This window comes from Microcaecilia unicolor, chromosome 9 (genome assembly GCF_901765095.1).
Source record: "Microcaecilia unicolor chromosome 9, aMicUni1.1, whole genome shotgun sequence".
Taxonomy (NCBI): Eukaryota; Metazoa; Chordata; class Amphibia; order Gymnophiona; family Siphonopidae; genus Microcaecilia; species Microcaecilia unicolor.
This window is the reverse complement of record NC_044039.1, coordinates 74,508,600-74,529,910: the sequence shown is the minus strand read 5'-3', so window position 1 is coordinate 74,529,910 and position 21,311 is coordinate 74,508,600. Positions and strand designations below refer to the sequence as shown.

The window sequence follows — 21,311 nt, the reverse complement described above, 5'->3', positions numbered from 1 at the left end:
ATTCACAAGCATCAGCATGAAAACACTTCAATGTTCCATTAAAAATGCTAACTTCATACAATATTTTTAAAAATTAAATACCTGCAACTTTCAGCTATACTAATACTAAAAAAATTTGAATTTTTTTGTTTGAAGGCTCTGTGAGTATTATTCATACCATAACCCTTACTAACAGCTCAGTTTCTACATCACCTGAATGAGCTTGTTAAATCTTATTTGTCAAAGTCATAATACATCTTAAGTACTGTGTGGTTTGGTTTTCTATCATTTCCCTCCCCCTCTCAAATAGATTTCAGACCAAGTATATCTACTAGATTACTAGTCTGTTTTTTTTTCCAGTCCTTTGCTGTGTGGAGCACGACTGTAAAACAGTCTAGCCCTCAACACTTTCTACATGTTCTATTGGCCATATTTCTTTTCCTTTCATTTAAAATTCATACATACATTAAGGCCAACATAAAAATTAATCTCATAAGCACTGAATGTGTCGGCAACACAAAATGCAAAACAGACTGCTCTGTGGGAAGCAAATTGCCGCAAGAGTGCTCTATAGGCTGCGCTGATTTGTTCACAAGTTCCTTGGTACACAAATGTGTATAAAAAGAAGGGCGCTCCTTCTTTTTCCTTATTTAAATCTGATTAGATGTGTTATTGTTTCAGTCAGTTCTGTCAGTTCTTGCCCTGCGAGTGCTGCAAGGCTTTGTGCATCGCGGCAGAGGCAGATGAGGGTTTGATCCAGGGGACAGTTAGCAGGGAGGAGGTGGTGGTAGTTGTCATGGTAACTTGAATCATCTGCTCATTTTGTATCAATCTAATGAGAGTTTTGAGACGTTCCAAAGATGACTGAGTCTCTTTCTGCTGGTTCAACAGGCTGTTTTTTTGCTCTAAGCATTTCTGTCAGGGAAAAAAGAGAGACAGTGAGAGAGGGACAGTAGATTTTGTAGTCTTATTGCTGTTTTTCTTTTCAATACTACTACCACTATTGCTTATTTCTACAGCACTACTTGACCTAGGCAGCACTATATGATAGGGATGTACATCTGTTTGACACATTCAAAACATTAGCATGCCTTACAAATTTAGTTTATGCTTGTGTTTATTTACTAAAATATTTATCCCATCCTAACACAAGTCCAAGGGTATACAGCAAGTGTTTGAACACTGTATTTTACTGTAGCAAAATTTACTGTTAGCAAATCCTCTGGTAAATATACATTTTTTGTTGCTGCAGCCAGGAACATTGTGCATTTCTGGCAGCGGTAATGCAGATAGCAGGCCCTAATTTAGGCCAATTATCCCTTAAAGGATAGTCTAAAATTAACCAACCCCCCCCCCCCCCCCCCCCACTCTGCCATCCTACATCCCATCCCCTTCCCAGCATCTTTATTGCTTCTTCCCCCAGTCCTCACATAGGACCTTACTTCCCTCTGTCCCTAGCATCCTTCTCCAATCCCAACCCTTTCACCAGAGCTACTGAGCCTCTCTTATCTCCTGAACACCCCCTTGACATTTGTGTCCTTTCCCTACTGCTCTACTCCCCCCAACACCTACTGGGGGGGTTTAGTTGGCATCTAGTTGGTAAGGCACAAGAGATCAAAATTGCTTTGACCCCATCAGGCATCAAGGATCAAAAAGGCTACAAATAAGGCTTGACCCCTAGTATTAGTACTATAAAACTATCTCTGGGAATCATCCAGCACTATTTTGACCCTGGGCATCTGACAGGCAGGAAAGCGAAGATACTTACTGTAGCAGGTATTCTCCGAGGACAGCAGGCTGATTGTTCTCACATGGATTCGGACGGCATTTTGCAAGCAAAATATAAAACAATTTTGCCAGAGTCTTCTGACGTGCGCACCGCACATGCGCGGACGACTTCCCACCCGTGGCGTGAGCGTGCTTCTTCAGTTTAATCAAAAAGCATAAATAGAAACCAACAATAACAACTCCAAAGGGGAGGTGGGCGGGATTGTGAGAGCCTGGGATTCTCATCTGACTCCCACGAGCGCTCCTGTTCAGTGTCAGATAAAACCTGAGTTAAGGTGCTTCGACACTGGACCTGCCTCAATGCCGAGGAACGATGTCGAGAGGCCATTGCCCAGTCCGACTGCGGTGAACCTCCCTCCACCGACATCAAAAGGGAGTCGACCTGGGTGGCAGCTGACGTTGATGCCGCAGGCGGCATCGCAGTTGGGGACCTCACCACAGGTAAAGGGCCAGACACTGCTGCAGCAGATGGTAGAGAAGGCGCAAGCACCCCCGACACCGAAGCTGACTGACATAGCAGTCCCTCCAGAAGTTCTGGAAACAAGGCCTGGATGCGCTCATCGAGAGCCGCCATCGAAGAAGGCTGCGGGGTTGGTGGGACAGGCGGTGTCAAAATCGGTGGAGGTGCAGGAGCAGGTATCGGGCTACTGGGAGACCGAAGCGTCGGCACCTCCTGTATCGAGGGTGAGCAATCCTCTCGGTGCCGACGCTTCTCGGGTTCCAACTCTCTCGACGTCCCGGAGCTCCCAGTACCGTGCGTCGAAGAACGATGATAGTGCTTCTTCGCCTTCGCTCGACGCCAGTCATCGAGACTCCTCAGTACCGATGAAGAGGATGTGGAATCCTCACGTCTCCTCGGGGCCGGGTCCAACGAAGGTCGGTCCCGGGGGGGCTGCATAACAGGAGGCCTCGAGGCAGGTGGAGACCCACTCAATGCCTCACTGCTCCCAGCGTGAGTTGGTCTCACAGTAGCCATTACCTCTCTTCCTGATGTCAATGCTCCCTTTGATGTCTTACGTTTCTGTACTGTTTTAAAGTTACCTTTCAGGATTCTTACTATGAAATCACTGGTACAATACAGGAACGTAAGACCTTTGAAGTCAGAATGATTGAATATTTTGACACCCAACAGACAGGACTTAACAAGGATCTGGGTTTTCTAGCCCATTATAAACCATAAAGTTGTATTTCTCTGTTTATCACCCTCCTCTCACCTACCCACACCCATCCTGTTAGACTATCAATGAAATGCTTTGATGTCCCCATGCACACCTCCTACCCACCCCCACCCTGTTAGACTGTCAATGAAATGCTTGGATGTTTCACTTATATATACTATCAGCTACCACATTTGCTTATTTCCGATCTGACGAAGAAGGGCAACCTTCGAAAGCTAATCAAAAAATGTATTGTTATGTCCAATAAAAAAGGTATCATCTTATTTTCTTTTCCATGTTTTATTTTGTTTGATTTCTATTGATAACCTTTAAGAGTGGACTAAAACGGCTACCACACCCCTCTACTTAGCGTTAAAAAAGAAATTTTATTTTTTAGCGTGTGGGTAGCACATGCTGATCTCAAAATTACTGTAGGATGTCTGAGAGTGCTCCACAGTAAGACAATTTGAGCTGTGGTAAGCATGCATTAGTGCTTATTGCGTCTTAGTAAAAGGACCCCATAGTGCATATTTACACGTCACAGATCACTCTGGACGATATTTCAGGCAGGAACAGTGGCAGGCAATGCATTGAGCGCTTCAATGACTAACCACACCCACCTCCTATATCCGCCCTCAAATCCCTCCCCCGAAGCGCCGGGCAAAGCGATCCTACACCTGCAGTTCCCGGGCTCCTACACAACCAATACAAAACACTGGCCCTTCCGTTGCCCCGTTCTGTTGGCTTTTCTATTTTTGGAAGCCATGCTCGGCAGGGATGTTCTTCGTATAGATGTGCCCTTCTGGATGATCGATATGGATTGCAAGCACTGTCCCTTCCTTCTCAATTCCCTGCTACAGCTCTGACTTTCTTCAGCCCTGCCTGCGCCGACACAACCCTGGCTCCATCCCATTAGCCCTCTGATCGACGACGGTTCAAAGCAGTGGCATAGCCAGAAGGCAATTTTTGGGTGGGCCAACAGGTTGGATGGGTGGGCACTAGAGTTGCCAACTTTCTGAAAGAGAAAAACCCACCACCTGATGCACCCGTGCTCTGCCTCATCCCATGCTCCACCCCTACTTTGCTCCCAATAAATTCAATGAGGGTAGCAGTGCAGGCCACACTGAAGCTAGAGGGAAGTCCAAAAGACTGCACTCTTCAGTCCCCATTGAGCCATGGTCCCCCAACACATTTATGCTTCTCCTGTATCAGGGTTTGTCAATTCTTTTGTGACCACAACCCATAATAGTGGCCAAATAAAATTATGTGACCCCCCCCCCCCCTGGAGGTGCATAACAATGTACCATAGAGAACCCACTCAAGTTGTGACCCCAAATGTAGGTTTTGTAACCCCATTTGGTATCCCAACCCACAGTTTCTGAAGCTCTGTCTCATATGGTATTGAAGCCAAATACATTCTGCATCCACAGAATCCCCTGGCCCTTCCCCAACAGTGGATGCAGAGCAGGGCTAGGACACTTCCCCATAAAACTCACCAAATACATATTTGTCTCTTGTGTAATCTCAATAACAGACGTGTGAAGTAATTCAAGCTACTCAGAACCTAGATCAAATCTATCATTCCAGCACTAGCTCCCAAAACAAGGATTCTACCTATGATATTTTAGGGCCCTAAATATTACAGTGATGCCCTAAAATATCAACATCTATTAGGAAAACTGAACAAGCCAAATTACTACAGAATGCTACATAGAAAATTCACACTAAAAGAATACCTTGGTTACACACACAGAACACAAATGCCAAATACAGAATAGGTGACCACAAATATAAGCATCAATTAAACCGAAAACCCAAGAAGCCAGCCTTTTCATGTAGTACAATACCAGAGAAATAGAAAGAGATGTATTTCCTCCTATACTGTGCAAAAAAGAAAGATGACACATGCCAGGGATGGTGTTAGAGTGCAGCTAGGGCAACTGCCCTTGGCCTCCTGGCCAGAGAGAGCCCCAAGCCTGCCAGAACTCGAAGAAGGTGCAGCCTGATAATGTGCTTTGGGGTCCCTCCTGGATTTCTGCCCTGGGCCCCAGCCATATCTAACACCACATCTGGCAGGATGTACATTTCAAATCTGACGTATTCTAATCACAAAATAGAAAATAAAAATATTTTTTCTACCTTTTGTTGTTTGGTCATTTTTTTTTCTCCAAATAATGTTCATCCCAGGCTTTGGTTTCTGCTAACCACTGCCTTCTCTTAACTCTCTCGCTAGGGTCTTCTGTCCATTTGACATTTCTTCTCTCTTCATGCTCACCATCCATCTTTGTGCCACTATCTTTCCCCATCCAGCTTCTCTCCCCTCCCTCTTTCCCCCCATCTGCCTGCATTTGGCTTGCCTGCCCTCCCTCCTTTTCTCACTTGTTCTGTGTGTTTAGTATTTGACTCCCTGTTCTTTCATCCCTTGGCTTCAGTACCTCTTTCCCTTCCCTTCTCCCAGGTTTAGCACCTCTCTTCCTTCCAGCCAATCAGCCGCCGCCGCCTCCCATGAGTACAACACCTCTCTCCCTTCCCCCCCCTAAGGGTCCAACACCTTTCTCCCTTCCCTCCAGACCCCCTCCCCACAAGTTCAGTACCCCTCTCCCTTCTCTCCAGCCTACCCCCATGGGTCCAGCACTTCTCTCCCTTCCCTCCAGCCCCTCCCCAACAGCTCCAGCATCTCTTTCCTTCCAGCCCCTCCCCTCCCCTCACAGCACCAGCTCCTCTCTCCCTACATCCCCCCCCCCATATGTCCAGGACTCAGCCAGCCACTCCCACAGGGCAACACTTCTCTCCCTTCCCTCCAGCCCCTCCCCCAACAGCTCCAGCATCTCTTTCCCTCCAGCCCCTCCCCCCAAAGGCTCTAGCCCCTCTCTCCCTACAGCCCCCCCATATGTCCAGCACCCAGCCAGCCACTCAGCCTGCCCCTCCCTTCCCGCCAGACCCCCCCCTGCCCGGAAGGTCATCTCTGTCTTTTTCCTCCCTTCTGCTGCTCCTTTCCCTGTGCTCTCACCTCATTCCGCGAGTCCGGCACTTCAGTTTTTTTTCTCCCTGCTTCTGCCACGGTGCTTCTTAGTACTGGCGTGCACTGCACAGCGATTCACAGACATGAGCCGGCTCCGAGGTTCCCTCTGCCACGTGCGTCCTGCCCTAACAGGAAGCTGCATCGGAGAGGGAGGGATGCGGAAGAGCGAACCCTGAAGCCAGCCTGTGTGTGTGAATTGCTGCACAGTGCACGCCAGTACTGAGAAGCACTGTGGCAGAAGCAGGGAGAAAAAAAACTGAAGTGCCGGACTCGCGGAACGAGGTGAGAGCACAGGGAAAGGAGCAGCAGAAGGGAGGAAAAAGACAGAGATTACCTTCCGGGCGGGGGGGGGGGGGGGGGGGGGGGGGGAGTCTTCAGTTGGAAGCACCGCTGCACAAGAAAAAACAAAACAAACAATTGAAGGAATCGCCGTGGGAGCAGAGGGAAGGGAGCGAGTCAGTGGCATGCACCATTCCTGGGTGGGCCTTGGGCAAATGTGGGTGGGCCTGGGCCCACTCAGGCCCACCTGTGGCTACGCCTCTGGTTCAAAGACCCAGAGGCTCCGAAGGGGGTGGGAGCTGGCCACGAGTTCTTTGTTTTGATGATGGGGAGGCAGGACTCAGCTCTCCATCTCTCTCTTCCTCCCTCCGTTTGCACAGCTCTCTTCTCCCAGGTTGCAGTTGGCAAATGTGTGCAGCCTGCTGCTTTCCTCTCACCGACGTATGGGGGTGGCAGTGGCTTGGTTTTTGAATTTTTTTCCCCTGGTGCTTACAGTGGACAGCTCCCCCTTCCCACCAGAGCAGAAGTTCTTCACCTTTATTTTTAATATTCATTCTCTCTGTCTCTCTCTCTGTCTGTCTCTCTCCCTCTCTTTGTCTCTCATACTCTCTCTCTTTCAGACAGACGCACACACACACACTTCACTCTCTCTTTCACACACACACAAGCAAAATACTAGAACAAGGGGGGCCAGGTGACTCAAAAATGAGCCATGCTTTGCTGCCTCAAACAACTGGCTATAAGGAGCAACTGACCCTCCACTGTCACAGGGACTCCTAAGCAGCTCTCTCTCACACACACACATATACACACTCTCACTCTCTCTCTTTCTCTCTCTCTCACTCTCGAGATGGATATGGATGCAATGGGAGGGCAGGGCAGAGGACAATCTCTGGGGAGGGCAGAATTGCAGGACACGGATAGGCGGACAGGGCACAGGACAATCGATGGACATGGAGGGGAGGACAGAATCGCAGGACATAGAGGGGAGGGCAGGGCAGAGGAGAATCGATGGACATGGATGAGATGGGAGGGGAGGAGAGAATCACGGGACACGGATGGGAGGGCAGGGAAGAGGAGAATTGTTGCACATGGAGGGGAGGGCAGAATTGCGGGACACAGAGGGCAGGGCAGAGGAGAATCACCGGACATGGAGGGGAGGTCAGAATCACGGGACACGGAGGGGATGGAAGGGGAGGAAAGAATCGCTGGATATGGACGGGAGGGCAGGGGAGAGAGGAAAAATCACTTAGACGAGAGCCTTCCTAGGGCTCGTTTCAAAAAGGCTTTGTTCCACTAGTGTATTCTATAAAGGAAAGTATGCATCTATTTTCCTTTATAGAATAGGCTCCTACCAAACACCCCTCAGGTGCCTAATTTTAGGACTCTGTTATAAAATTGCACTCGGAGGGGGTGATTCTATAGCAGGGCATCTTTTTTAGGTGCCTAATCCAAAAAAGGAAATTAGGTGCCTACTTTCCTTCATAGAATAATAGATACACTTGCCAGCCATAAGTGTTTGCATCTACGTTCTAGTGATACATACAAAACTTATAGTATTCTATATGACATTTGCATAAATTTTCACCCTGCCCATGCTCCACCTATATGCACACATATGTATGTATATGCTAGTATTCTATTAATTTATCCAATAGGTGTGTAAATGTTAGCACCTATCTAATAGAATTACTAAATTTCACATGCAAAAAGGGCACGATATGGGACAAGTCCGAAAATCAGAAACATTGGGTCTATCAGAATTTTCAGAGAACATAGCTTCCAAAAACAAATTGCCACTGCTTTCTTTGGGAAATTGTTAGAAGCTGTTGTAACACTGACTACCACTCCATTTCAAAACCCCTCCTCATTCTTTCACCATTTTGACACAAAGCTACACAGGCAGACAGAGACAGGGAAAAATAATAGAACCATCTGGCAACACATTGCAATTCAGTGTGCCTTTAGAGACACTACTACCCCCTCCCCTCATTTAGAAGGTTAAGATAAACACAACCCCCACACCACATATGCATGTGCATATACACACCCCCTTATATGCATTCCGCACAACTCCAAATTTATAAAACAAAGCCCTACATGCATTACCATACTAATCACCCCATATGCACCCAAATAAACCCATAATCTACACACTCCTACCATTGTTTCCTCTAAGCTGAGCAGGAGTACTCCAACTGCATTGCTGCCAGTGTGGGGCGGTACTTCAATATTGTCCTTTCAATTGCTAGAGACAGGCAGGTTCCCTGGAGTCCTGCAGAGCTTGCCTGTCCCTCACTACTGAAAAGGTGATAGTAAAACAGCACCCCCCCACTGACAGGAGTGTAGGTGGAGGACTCCCACTCAGCTTAGAGGGAAAAGTGACACCTACACTCACCCACACACACAAATCTCATGCATGCCCACACACATGAGCATATATCACAAAAGAACACACTTATATCAGATCCTCATACTACAGACTTCCGGTTTGCTCTCTTGCTAAATGGCTGCTTCAACAGTGAGCTCCTGCAGTGTTCACAGATTTATTGATGGTAATACTCACCTCAGCCACCTGACATCAGTGGCATAGCTATGGGGGGCCACGGGAGCCTGCCCCCCCCAAATTGATTATGGGGCCCCTGGTTTGGCTGGCAGACATTGGGGACCCCCGCCAGCTGAAGCGTTTGTCCAGCACTGGTCTCCGCCACATTGCCTGCCCTACTCTTCCCCTCATATCGCGTGCATGCTCGTTGTAATGAAATTAACACCATTTTACCATCATTTTATGGACATAGGACTAGATTCTATATATTGCGCCAAGAATTCCATGTGGAAATCGAAGTGTATTCTATAGAGTACACTTTAATTTATATGTAATTTAAGTACCTAGTACTTTGAACAACAGGAAAAATGTTAAGCGATATCAATAATGACTTGCTTACTCTTGGGGCTGTTTTCTCAGCTTGGTTCTACAAGACAGCCAGGGTCTTCATCAACATGAGTGGTATTGGTCACATGATGCAGCGCTGCTGAGCGGACGTCCGAAGATCGACTCCGCTCCAGCCTCCTTCTATGTTTTAAAAATTAGCCCGCATAGACCTCGTTATCTGGCACAGAAAATACCTGGAACGGTAGCGGAAACCAAGGGCTCTCGTCTGCGGTGGTTGCGATTCCAGTGTGCAGGTGGATGGCTGGTATGTCAGCGAAAAATCAGCGCCTACAAAAACCGCGTGTGTTGGACGGAAGCCCCAAGATGGTGGCGGCGAAAGAGATCGCGGGGGTGACGAGCCAATCTGCAGACACAATGCAGGGGCTCATCCAACAGGTCACGGCTATACTAGAAGAGAAGCTCTCCAAGTTTCAAGCCTCAGTGGAGCAGATCCGTGAGTCGGTGGAGCGGCAAAGCACGAGACTGCAGCAGGCTGAGGAAAGAGTGTCCCAGCAAGAGGACAAGATGGAGACCGCGGAGGTGCGAATTGCTGTACTGGAGCAGAAATGCCTGAGGCTGGTAGATGACCAAGAAAATAGAAGCAGGAGGAGCAACATTCGCATTGTTGGCATCCCTGAATCAGTTAAGGACAGAGATTTAAGGCAATTAGTGGAACAATGGCTAAGGGAGCAACTGGATCTTCAAATGGCTGAGGGTGCTCTGAAGACTGAGAGAGTTCACAGAATAGGTGTGTTGAAGGAAGGAGAAAAGCAGCCTGGACAGTGATTGCGAAGGTACTTAATTATGCAGAGAAAGAAATGATCCTGCAGGCTTTTAGAAAGAAGAAAAGCTTGGAGTATGAGGGGCATAAATTGATGCTTTTTTAGGACTACTCAGCAGTGGTCTCTGAACAGAGAAGGAAGATGGGGCAGCACTGCAAAAGGCTCTTTGACAGAGGGGTGAAATTTGCTTTGATGTTTCCTGCTAAAGTGCGGATTGTACAGGATAATAAAGTGTTCTTCTTTATGGACCCCAAAGAGCTGGCAGAGAGGATAGGAGGTGGTGGAACTTGGAGAATTCCCAGCCCATGCTAATGAAGCGTTAATTACGTTGCTTTTGAAGCCAGGAAGAAAGGAAATACAGGCAGATTCTTATAGGCCCATATCACTAATCAATGTAGATACAAAAATCCTGGCCAAGCTTTTAGCAAACAGAGTACAGAGATTGCTGCCGATTTTAATAGAGCCAGAGCAAGTGGGCTTTGTACGCAACAGACATGCTGTAGTAAATGTGAGGCGTCTACTTTTGGCAATGGGGCAATGCTGTTGTGCAGATAAAGCGGCAATATTGGTGAGTCTGGACGCCGAGAAGGCGTTCGACAGAGTGGGATGGGAGTACATGTTCGCAGTGTTACAACATATGGGTGTTAAGGGATGGGCGTACCAGGCGATCCAATCTCTGTACTCGAGCCCCACAGCTGCAGTACTGATTAATGGCTCAAGAACAACTCAATTCCCCATAGCGAGGGGTACGAGGCAGGGCTGTCCATTGTCTCCGGCCCTGTTTCTTCTCTCGATAGAACCCCTGTTGAGGAGTCTAAAAAGGGAAAGGGAGATAGCTGGAGTGGAGGTAGGGGGCGAGACGGTGAAAGCTTTAGCGTTTGCAGACGACTTACTGATAATGACCACTAGACCGGCTGCGTCCCTCAATGTGCTGATAGATAGGGTATCTCACTTTGGTACGCTCTCGGGATTCAAAGTTAACCTAGAGAAATCCCGTATCATGCACATTCAATCTGGACCCGGTGGCATGGAGGGGTTTAACTTCCCATTACGCAGAGCAGAAGGAGCCATCAAGTACCTGGGGGTGCAGATCCCGAGTGACATGTCCCAGCTTTATGGCTTGAACATTCAAAAGCTGATGTCTGAAACGGCAATAAGGCTGGGTCAATGGCAGGGGCTACCTCTCATGGGACGCATAGCGTTGTACAATATGATGATAGTTCCACGCTGGTTGTATGTTTTTCAGGTTTTACCATTGTATCTCTCTAATAAAGATGAGAAGCAACTGAATGTAATGTTACGAAGGTACTTATGGCGGGGAAAAAGACCGCGATTGCCATTGGAAGTGGTGCAGATACCAAAGGAGTATGGGGGAATGGGTTTGCTAAGCATGCGGCATATGACAGTAGCATGTGCAATGAGACATATTAATGACTGGTTCCGCAATACTACGGATTTTTCGGCAACCCAAATGGAGAAAAACTTATTTAACCCCCTTCATTTTAGCAGTGCCTTGCATGCCTCGGATAGAGGAGCTTCCCCTGTTTTGAAGTTCACTAACATCTCACAAACTGCGCAAAAAACATGGAAGTGGATTTGCAAAATGCATCATTTCTCCCATAAAACTACTCCGTATTTACCACTGAGAGGGAACCCGGACTTTCCACCTGGAGATTTATATGCCGTGTTCAAGCGATGGGAAGGACAAGGAATAATTTATTTTCAACAGATACTTACTGAGGAAGGGAGACTAAAAGCCTTCGCAGAACTTCAAAGGCTAAAACTGTTAACTCCGGGAGACTACTTCCACTATTGGCAACTACAACACTATGTGTCTAGCCTGGAATGGGAAGACCTGGCAGAAGATGTTCAAGTGGAGGTAGTGGAGGCGTTTTCACTTAACTCCCAACAGAAAGTGCCTTTGAAGTACCACCACAGACATATTAAAGATCATAAATTGGAGCTGGAATACGCAAAATATGCCGGGGAATGGGAGAAAGATCTGAACGTGGCTGTTACGCTCGAAATGTTCAAAAATCACGTCCTGACCATCCACCGAACTTCTCCGCTGTCGGCACATTGGGAGATGCAGTATCGCTTTGCTCTTAGACTTCATATTCCCCCACGGCGAGCGTTCCATATGGGAGCTTCCCCAGACGGGGCATGCCCCAAATGTGGGAGAGAGGGAGCGACTTTGGGACATATGTTCTGGCGCTGTGCACAGGTGGAGAAATTCTGGAAGAGTATTTTGGAACAGATCTCTAAACTGTGGGCCACAGTCTGGCGTTATTCTCCGTTGCTGTTGTTTGGTAAACCTGTACTGAGCCCCCCAGTCCCAGGGGGATGCGTAGCCTTTGTGAAATGAGCTACTGTTATAGCAAAGGCAACTATTCTTACAGATTGGCTCTCTCCTGATGGACCCTCAGCACAGAGGTGGAGAATGCAAATGGTGACTTTGATGCGTTTGGAAAGACAGATGTGTCAGGGTAAACCTGAGCCTGACTTGCAACAATTCTTAAAGAGATGGAGACCATTCTTAGAGACATTACCCGCTGCTTCTAGGAGTCATCTGTTGAACTTCTAATACTAGTAGCCTTTAGATTAACTAACTGAGTATATCCCAGAACTTGAGGGATAGGGGAAAGGTAGGGAGGGATGGGTGGGTAGTTAAGGAAGGGTAGGGAAGACAGATGGTTACATAGGGGCTAAGGGGTCATAATATGGTCACATGGGAAATGTATAATGGAAAATATGTGGATCCAGTGGTATAATGACTGCCAATTTGTGTACATTCTGAAAGAACATATGTTATATCTGTTATTGTTAATAAAAATGATTTAAACATAAAAGCAGAGGATTTGATCAGTGCATGAGGTGGGACTGTGGACCTTTGTAAGTGTGAGGCAACTGAGGTGTATAAATGTGTACAAGTGAAGAAGAAGAAACGCACATAGGTTAAAGGATCAGAAAGATCGGGGATGTTGCCGTTGAAAGAGATGGTGGACCCTGAGTACAGAATGGAGCATGGACACCAGAAGGTGGATGCAGAAGATGGAGTGGGACTGCTGGATACAGCACTTATAAGCTATGATTTCAAATCGGTCCCAGCAGAGAGGTTACACAGACAAAGCCCCATACTGTTAAAGTTGCTTTAATTGCACTGTATGCACTGCTACAATTCTGATTAATATTCCCCCTTTTTTTTTCCTTTTGTCTCTTTCTTTTTCTCCTTTCTATCTTCTTTTGTTGAATTGCAAATGGTTGTGGACTATTTGAGCTATTCAGTAGTTTTAGAGCATGGGGTAAGGAAGGGTAAGGGAGCACATAGGTTAGTGTCAGAAGAGGGGTACATACTCTACGGGAGGGGGAGGTGGAAGCGGGGTAATAGAGTTGGTAATGATGGGTTGGGGGGAAAGAGGTGTATGGCTGTGGGTGTGGATGATGGAACAATGGAATACGATGTGTGCAGAGGGGTGGCAGGGGAAGGGAGGGAAGAGGGGTTTGGGGGCTGGAGAAAGGGGTAGGGAGGCGGGAAGAGGGAGGGATGTGCAGGGGGGGAAGGGGGAGAGGGTGGGAGAGGGTTTATTATTGGATGTTTATTTGGTTAACTCTAGGACCGAGGGAGTGGCAAATGTATGAGAGGTACGGGGATGGTATGAGGCACAGGGGGCAAGAGCAGTGTCTCTGGTTGCTGAGGGCTCAGCTGGGAAGCCCTTGGGCCACATGAGGAATTGACTCTCACGCTGTTTGGAGACAAATGGAGATGCATGGCTAACCTTAAAATTATATCATTGAATGTAGATGGAGTACATTCACCAGTAAAGAGAACAAAAATTTTGCAGGCTCTGAAACGTCAGAAAGCTGACGTGGCCATGATTCAAGAGACTCACCTCAGCAGGCTAGAACACCTTAAATTGAAGAAGGACTGGGTTGGGGACATATATTTTGCATCATACAATGGGCGAAAGCGGGGGGGTGGCTATTCTAATCAGAAAATCTATTGCCTTTGACTTACATACAATGTATCAGGATCCAGAAAGGCGATTTTTGATAGTGGCGGCAGTGCTACAGGGGATTAAGGTGGGGCTTTGTAATGTATATGCTCCAAATGTATATTGTCATAAATTTTTCACCTTGTTGGCAGCTAAGTTGATGTCTCTAGGCAATTACCAACTTGTTGTAGGGGGGGACTTCAACATCACCAGTGACCCGTCAATAGATTGCAAACCCCCAAGGAAAGCAGAAAAGGATCACGAAGATAAAGGGGTGAACTTTCTCATGAGAGAATTAGATTTGGTGGATATCTGGATGCAACAACACTTAGATGATACTGATTACACAATTTTTTCCCACCCTCATGGAGCCCACTCCCGTTTTGACTACCTGCTTGTCTCCCACTCAGTAGGTTTGGCATCGGTGAGGTCGGGAATTGGAGAGCCAGATGTGTCTGATCATGCCCCCGTTTGGGCAGAGTGGGCATGGGGGAGCAGGGAGGGACCAACCTGCTGGAGGATGAATCCGGCTCTCTATCAGAGCAGGGAATTTTGCTATTATTTAAGGAAGAGCTGGTTGGATTATAAAATCGACAATGAAGAGCAGTCTGTGAGCCCGAGGATTTTCTGGGAGGCGGCGAAGGCCGTGTTGCGGGGGAAAATTATTTCATATGTGGCCTTGAAAAATAAAAAACGAGGGATGAAGCTTAAAGATCTAACCATGAAGCTGCGGGAGGTGCGAAGGGCCCTTATTGGTTGCTCCTCTATAGGTAAATGACAGGCTTACATGGAGTGCAGGAAAGAAATACAGGAGGTCCTGGACGAGGAGGTGCTTTACAATGTCAATTTGTATAAGTACAAATTACATCGGTGGGGCAACAAAACGGGTAAGATGTTAGCATCTCTAGTGACCCAGAGGCCTGCCAGGAAATTTATCAGCAAAATTAGAGACAAGAATGGGCAGATTTGTGCTACACTACCGGCTATTAAAAGGGAGTTTGTAAATTTTTTTTCGGCGCTATACAAGGAGGGGTCATTCTCTGAGGATAAATGTAGGGAATTCCTGGAGGGGGTGGGATTGCCCACTGTATCAGAGGAGCAACAGAGGATGCTGAGCACGCCAATACAAGGGAAGGAAGTTCAGATTGTAATCAAGCGCATCCCGTTGGCAAAGGCATCGGGCCCAGACGGGCTGGGAGTGGAATATTATAAAATCCTTCAGGATATGATAGTAGATCCATTTATTGCTATGTGTGAGGACATCAGAGAGCAGAGTAGTCTGGGACCAGTGTTGAATCATGCACACATAGTGGTACTCCCCAAGCCAGGGAAAGACGGGGAGCTGGTGGGCTTGTACAGACCAATCTCCCTGTTGAACCAAGATGTAAAGATTTTGGCATCGGTGTTGGCGGACCGATTGGGACGGGTGGTCCCCTGTCTGGTTCATCCAGATCAGGTGGGCTTTGTTAAGGGTAGATTTGCGTCGGCAAACATACTGAAACTGAGTCGGATTCTAATGGAGGGGAAAGGACGGACGGGGGGACGCGGTTTTGGCCAGCCTGGATGCCGAGAAAGCATTTGATAAGGTGGTGTGGAAATATATGTTCTGGATTTTGGAGCGCTTCGGCATCCAGGGGGAGTTTTTGGCTTGGGTCTGAGCTATGTATAGCTCACCAACAGCTCAAATTCTTATAAACGGCTCTTTGACAGAGGTTTTTTCTTTGGGGGCGGAACCAGGCAGGGATGCCTGTTGTCACCGTTATTATTCATTTTAACGCTGGAGCCTCTGGCAGCTAGAATTAGACAAGAGGCGAGTTTGAAAAGCATAAGAGTGGGAGGAGAGGAATATAAAATAAATTTATTTGCAGACGATATGCTATTATTAATGGATGAGGCGACTAGAACTCTACCTTTGGTGATGCAACTTATCTGGGCCTTTGGGACTTTTTCGGGTCTCAGCATCAACTTTGGGAAATCAGAGGCGCTTCCCGTAAGTGGTCGGTGTCGTTGTAGAGACTCGTAGAACTTCCCATTACGCTGGGCCACAGATGGTATTAAATATTTAGGGGTATATCTTAGTGCGGATCAGGCCTGGGTGTATAAAAGAAATCTGGTAAGCCGTCTGGAAGAACTAGAAAAATTATGTCAAAAATGGAGAGACTTACCTTTAAATTTCATGGGAAGGATAGCGCTGGTTAAGATGGTGCTACTGCCTAAGCTTTTATACCCATTACAAATGCTTCTGCTGTGGGTGCGAAAGGGGGAGGAGAAAAAGTATCGCAGTACTGTTGGTACTTTTATCTGGCATGCCAAATGCCCTAGGATTGCCTTTGCTAAGTTGATACAGGGCAGAGCACAAGGAGGCCTTAGACTTCCGGATTTGAGGAGATATAATGTAGCAGCGTTAATGCGGTGGATACATGAACTGATTTCGGGAGAGGGACACTATCCTGCTTATAATCGAAATAGAAAAACGCCTATATTGTGACCCAAATCGGGAGATAGACGTTTATCTCACAAAAACGAATAAAGCGGTATAATCGAAAGCCGAATTTGGACGTTTTCAACTGCACTCCGTCGCGGATGCGGACAAAGTTGATGGGGGCGTGTCAAAGGCGTGGTGAAGGTGGAACTGGGGCGTGGTTATCGGCCGATCAGAGATGGGCGCCTTTCGCCGATAATGGAAAAAGAATATGCATTTGTAGCGAGAATTTAGGGCACTTTTCCTGGACCCTGTTTTTCCACGAGTAAGGCCCCAATAAGTGCCCTAAATGACCAGATGACCACTGGAGGGAATCGGGGATGACCTCCCCTGACTCCCCCAGTGGTCATAAACCCCCTCCCACCACAAAATATGCCGTTTCACAACTTTTTATTGTCACTCTCAAATGTCATACCCACCTCCCTGGCAGCAGTATGCAGGTCACTGGAGCAGTTATTAGGGGGTGCAGTGGACTTCAGGCAGGTGGACCCAGGCCCATCCCCCCCCACCTGTTACACTTGTGCTGGTAAATGGGAGCCCTCCAAACCGCCCCCCAAACCCACTGTACCCACATGTAGGTGCCCCCCTTCACCCCTTAGGGCTATAGTAATGGTGTAGACTTGTGGGCAGTGGGTTTTGAGGGGGATTTGGGGGGGGGGCTCAACACACAAGGGAAGGGTGCTATGCACCTGGGAGCTCTTTTACCTTTTTTTTTTGTTTTTGTAGAAGTGCCCCCTAGGGTGCCCAGTTGGCATGTGAAGGGGACCAGTGCACTACGAATCCTGGCCCCTCCCACAAATAAATGTCTTGGAGTTATTCGTTTTTGAGCTGGGTGCTTTCATTTTCCATTATCGCTGAAAAACAAAAACGCCCAGCTCACAAATTGTCGAATAAAACATGGACGTCTATTTTTTGCGAAAATACAGTTCGGTCCGCCCCTTCATGGACCCGTTCTCGGAGATAAACGCCCATGGAGATAGACGTTTCCGTTCGATTATGCCCCTTTATGCCTTACAAGGTTTCTGGGAGAGCTGGTTTAGGCCGAATGATCCTTTTGCGGTCTTAGAATCTTGGGCATTGCGGGGGGGGGGGGGGGGGGGGGGTGTGGCGCGGAAGTTAGTGGGAAACCCATATTTGCTGCGTTACAACGGGCTTGGAGATGGTGGAGAGGGCATGGGGACGCAGGCAAGGGGATTAGCCCATTTATGCCATTAGTGGGGAACATGGATTTCCCGGCAGGAATGGGAATGTCGGTATATTTCGGGTGGCGGGAAAAGGGCTGTAGATTTATAGGCCAACTTAGAAGAGAGGAGGATAGAGTTTTCCAAATGTTTGATAAGGTTAAAAATGAACTACAGCTTGCTGGCTCCCAATTCTTTGCATACCTACAGGTGCGAGATTATGTGCTGAGTGAGGAGCGCAGGAGTCGGACTATAGTTCGGTTTACTAAATTAGATCACCTTTTCCTACAAACAAGCTCGCCATGTAATGGGCTGGCAAGGTGGCATCAAATGATTAGAGACCATCAGAAGGCATCACACATGACACATTTAGCAGAGGCATGGAGCAGGGAGGTAGTAGAAGATATCACAGTGGAACGCCTGGGAGCAGTCTTTAACAATTTGAGAAGGATCACCCCGAACACTTCCCTTCAAGACATACAGTATAGAATCCTCCATAGGGTACATATCACTAAATCCTGAGGGAAGGTGTTGGGGTTGTGGCAGGATGACATGTGTAATAAGTGTAAGGGGAGTGCGGGCACTTTTTTACACTCCTTTATGGAATGTCCTTCACTGCATGCTCTGTGGGTCGGGGTGTTGGGATTGGTAGAAGAAATTTTGCAACGTACATTGGAGTGGAAGTATTCGGTTACTTTGATGGGCTGCGGGGATTCTCTCTGAGAACAAGGGTTGGGAAGTGCTCAGTCCAAATTTGTACTGTTGACCATGATCATACTGAAGAAATGCATATTAAAAAAGTGGGTTGATGAGGAGCCCCCCGACCTAGCAATGTGGAAGATCTGCATGTTAGATATGTGTTACTGGGTAGGCACATCACTTAAATCTGCTGTCTCCCTGAGGAATCGCCAATATCGAGATCTGTGGGGGAGAACTCGTACCTTGCTCTGCCAGAAGAGTCCTGGTCTAGGTTCTTAGAGTAAGCGTGTAAATAGGAGAAACATCCAATTAGGGGGAGGGGGAGAATAGGGGGTGGGAGGAGAGGAGGGTAGGGGGAGGGTGGGATGGGAGGGGATATAAACATAAAATCGTTATGGAGGTCATTGTGTTTTTTCTGGGAGGGGGGCAAGACGTATTTGAAGACGTTGTTTTCATGACAGTGTTATGTTCTTGTAAATGGTACAAGTTGTAATGTTAATGGCACCATACATTAATAAAAATATTTAAAAAAAAAAAACATGAGTGGTATTGCTGGGTACATGTCTGCCATATTCTCCAATGTGCCAGTAGATTGGGAGACTGTACCAACTGGTCAGCTAGTGCTCTTTCCTTTTTCATTCCTCCAAGGGGTTATTTGCTTCCATACTAGGGATCTGGGTAGTTTATTTATTGGTCACAGGGGTTCTGAGGTTTGTCCTGCAAACCTATTGCCTTTTTGGGTCAGGGGTCCTCAGTAGTTTCTGGGGTTTTTTTCTTTTTGGTTCTCATTGGTTTTCTCTGGTTATTGGTATGCCCATTCACATTTTCTTTTAAATTCTTCTTGTGGTCACAGTCAAGATAATTGCTAGTCTTCCTGTTTTGTTTCTGGAATACAGGAATGGCCCCCTCTGTGGTGGCATCAGAGTGGGTCCCTGAGGGCAAGGGCTCCACTATTCCTTTTGTCTCAGCTTTCAGTGTGGCACTGATGTATGACTATTTTGTCTGAATGTTGTGCCTGTATGTATGTCTCCCGCCTCTGCAGGGGCTATACATGGTAACTTCTTTGCAGCCCTTTGCTTTGTGTTATTGTTTCTTGCAGTTCCTGCATATCTTGAATGATCACTCCCAGTGGCGTAGCAAGGGCGGGGCGGTGGGGGCGGTCCGCTCCGGGTGTCATCGGGTGGGGGGGGGGGGTGCTCCGCTCCCGCTGCTCCGCCTTTAAAACTTTTTTTTTTGAAGCGCTGGAGAGTGGCAGACAGCGCGCCTCGCGTCTGCCCTGCTAGTAAAGAAGATCTCGCTGACGTAGTCGCCCTTCCCACATTGAGTCCCGCCCCCCTCTGAGGCAACTTCCTATTACCGCGAGGGTGGGCGGGACTCAGTGTTGGAAGGACGACGTCAGCGAGATCTTCTTTACTAGTAGGGCAGACGCGAGGCGCGCTGCCTGCCACTCTCCGGCGCTTCGAAAAAAACAGCTGTGTGTGTGTGTGGGGGGGGGGGGGGGTCAGAGGGGAGAAGGGGATTGGGGAGGGGTGGGGGCGCTTAAAAGGGATTAGGGAGGGTGGGAGAGCATCAAGGAGGGGAGAAGGGGATTGTGGAGGGGTGGGGGAGCTCAGAGGGGTGCTTAAAGGGGATTAGGGAGGGTGGGAGAGCATCAAGGAGGGGAGAAGGGGATTGGGGAGGGGTGGGGGAGCTCAGAGGGGTGCTTAAAGGGGATTAGGGAAGGTGGGGGAGCTCAGATGGGTGCTCAGGGAGGGGAGAAGGGGATTGGGGAGGATGGGGGTGCTCAGAGGGGGGAGGGGAGTGCTCAGATGGGAGAAGGGGTCTGAAGCTGGAACTGGGGGTCTGACAAGGAGGCAGGAGGGAAAATGGGTCCATGCCTGGGGCAGGTGGGAGAATGGGTCTGGGGCTGAAAGGGGGGGATGCAAGGCATGTGGTGGATGAAGGGGACTGGAACTGGGGGCTGAAAAGAGGGGGCAGAGAGAGAGGGGACAGATCCTAGATGGAATGGGGGCACGTGAGGGAGGGCAGACCCTGGACGGATGAGAGAGGGAGGGCAGATGGATTGAAGGGGCAGAGAGAAATGGCAGATGGTGGGTGGAAGGGGAGAGAGAAAGAGGGCAGACTGGGGCAAATGGTGGATGGAAGGGGCAGAAGTGGATGGAAGGGAGAGAGGGCAGACAGTGGATGGAAGGGGCAGAGAGAGAGAGAGAGAGGGCAGACACTGGATGGCAGAGAGAGAGCGAAGACAGATGCTGGATAGAAGGAAGACAGTGAAAAGATGAGGAAAGCAGAAACCAGAGACAACGAACTGTAAATATACTGTATATTTTTATTTTTTTGCTTTAGGATAAAGTAGTATTGTAGCTGTGTTAATAAATGTTTATAATAGAACATGTAAATAAGGTAATCTTTTTATTGGACTAATTTTAATACATTTTACTTTCGGAGAACAAAACCCCCTTCCTCAGGTCAGGATAGGACTGTAACAGTACTATACTGAATTGACCTGAGGAAGGAGGTTTTGGCCTCTGAAAGCTAAATGTATTAGTCCAATAAAATGATATTATTTGTTTTATTTCTATTTGTTAATTTGTAAAGTGGTGATTGGTATTTGTTAGTTTTTTCAAATTTACATCTGCTGTCTTTATATTTTGCACAGTACTAGAGGATATTTTCTGTTTCTGTGGTGTTGCATTGTATGCAGAGTCTGGCATCGGGGGTTCAGTTTAATTTTTGTCAAAATAGAAAGTTTATGATTACTTATTCTATAGTGGATTAGGGTGTATCTATATGTGAAAAAGACGTGGCTTTCAGTTGGCATTGACTGTGCAGGATCGACGATCTGTACTAATCTGTCTGTTTTCGTTTTACAATAGGTGAATTGATGTTCTAGTGCTCACTGTAGTGTTTAAGATGCTTTCCTTTTCCTTGTGTGACTCGTGCAAATTACTGCTTATGGTATGGTAGAATTGCTCTATAGGTCCTGAGTGTTTTGTATTCTCGGTATGCCTAGTACTG

General features: G+C 47.6%; 1 protein-coding gene across 1 annotated transcript in view; it reads right to left on the bottom strand.

The window, feature by feature from the left end:
• Nucleotides 1-582: 582 nt before the first annotated feature.
• The window catches only part of PHF21B (PHD finger protein 21B), a 559,570-nt gene continuing 538,841 nt past the window's right edge, over nucleotides 583-21,311 (bottom strand). Inside the window, exon 15 of the mRNA XM_030215094.1 lies at nucleotides 583-894. Within this exon, the coding sequence (XP_030070954.1) occupies nucleotides 670-894 (225 nt within the window). The 3' untranslated portion in view covers nucleotides 583-669. The remainder of the gene's footprint in view (nucleotides 895-21,311) is intronic.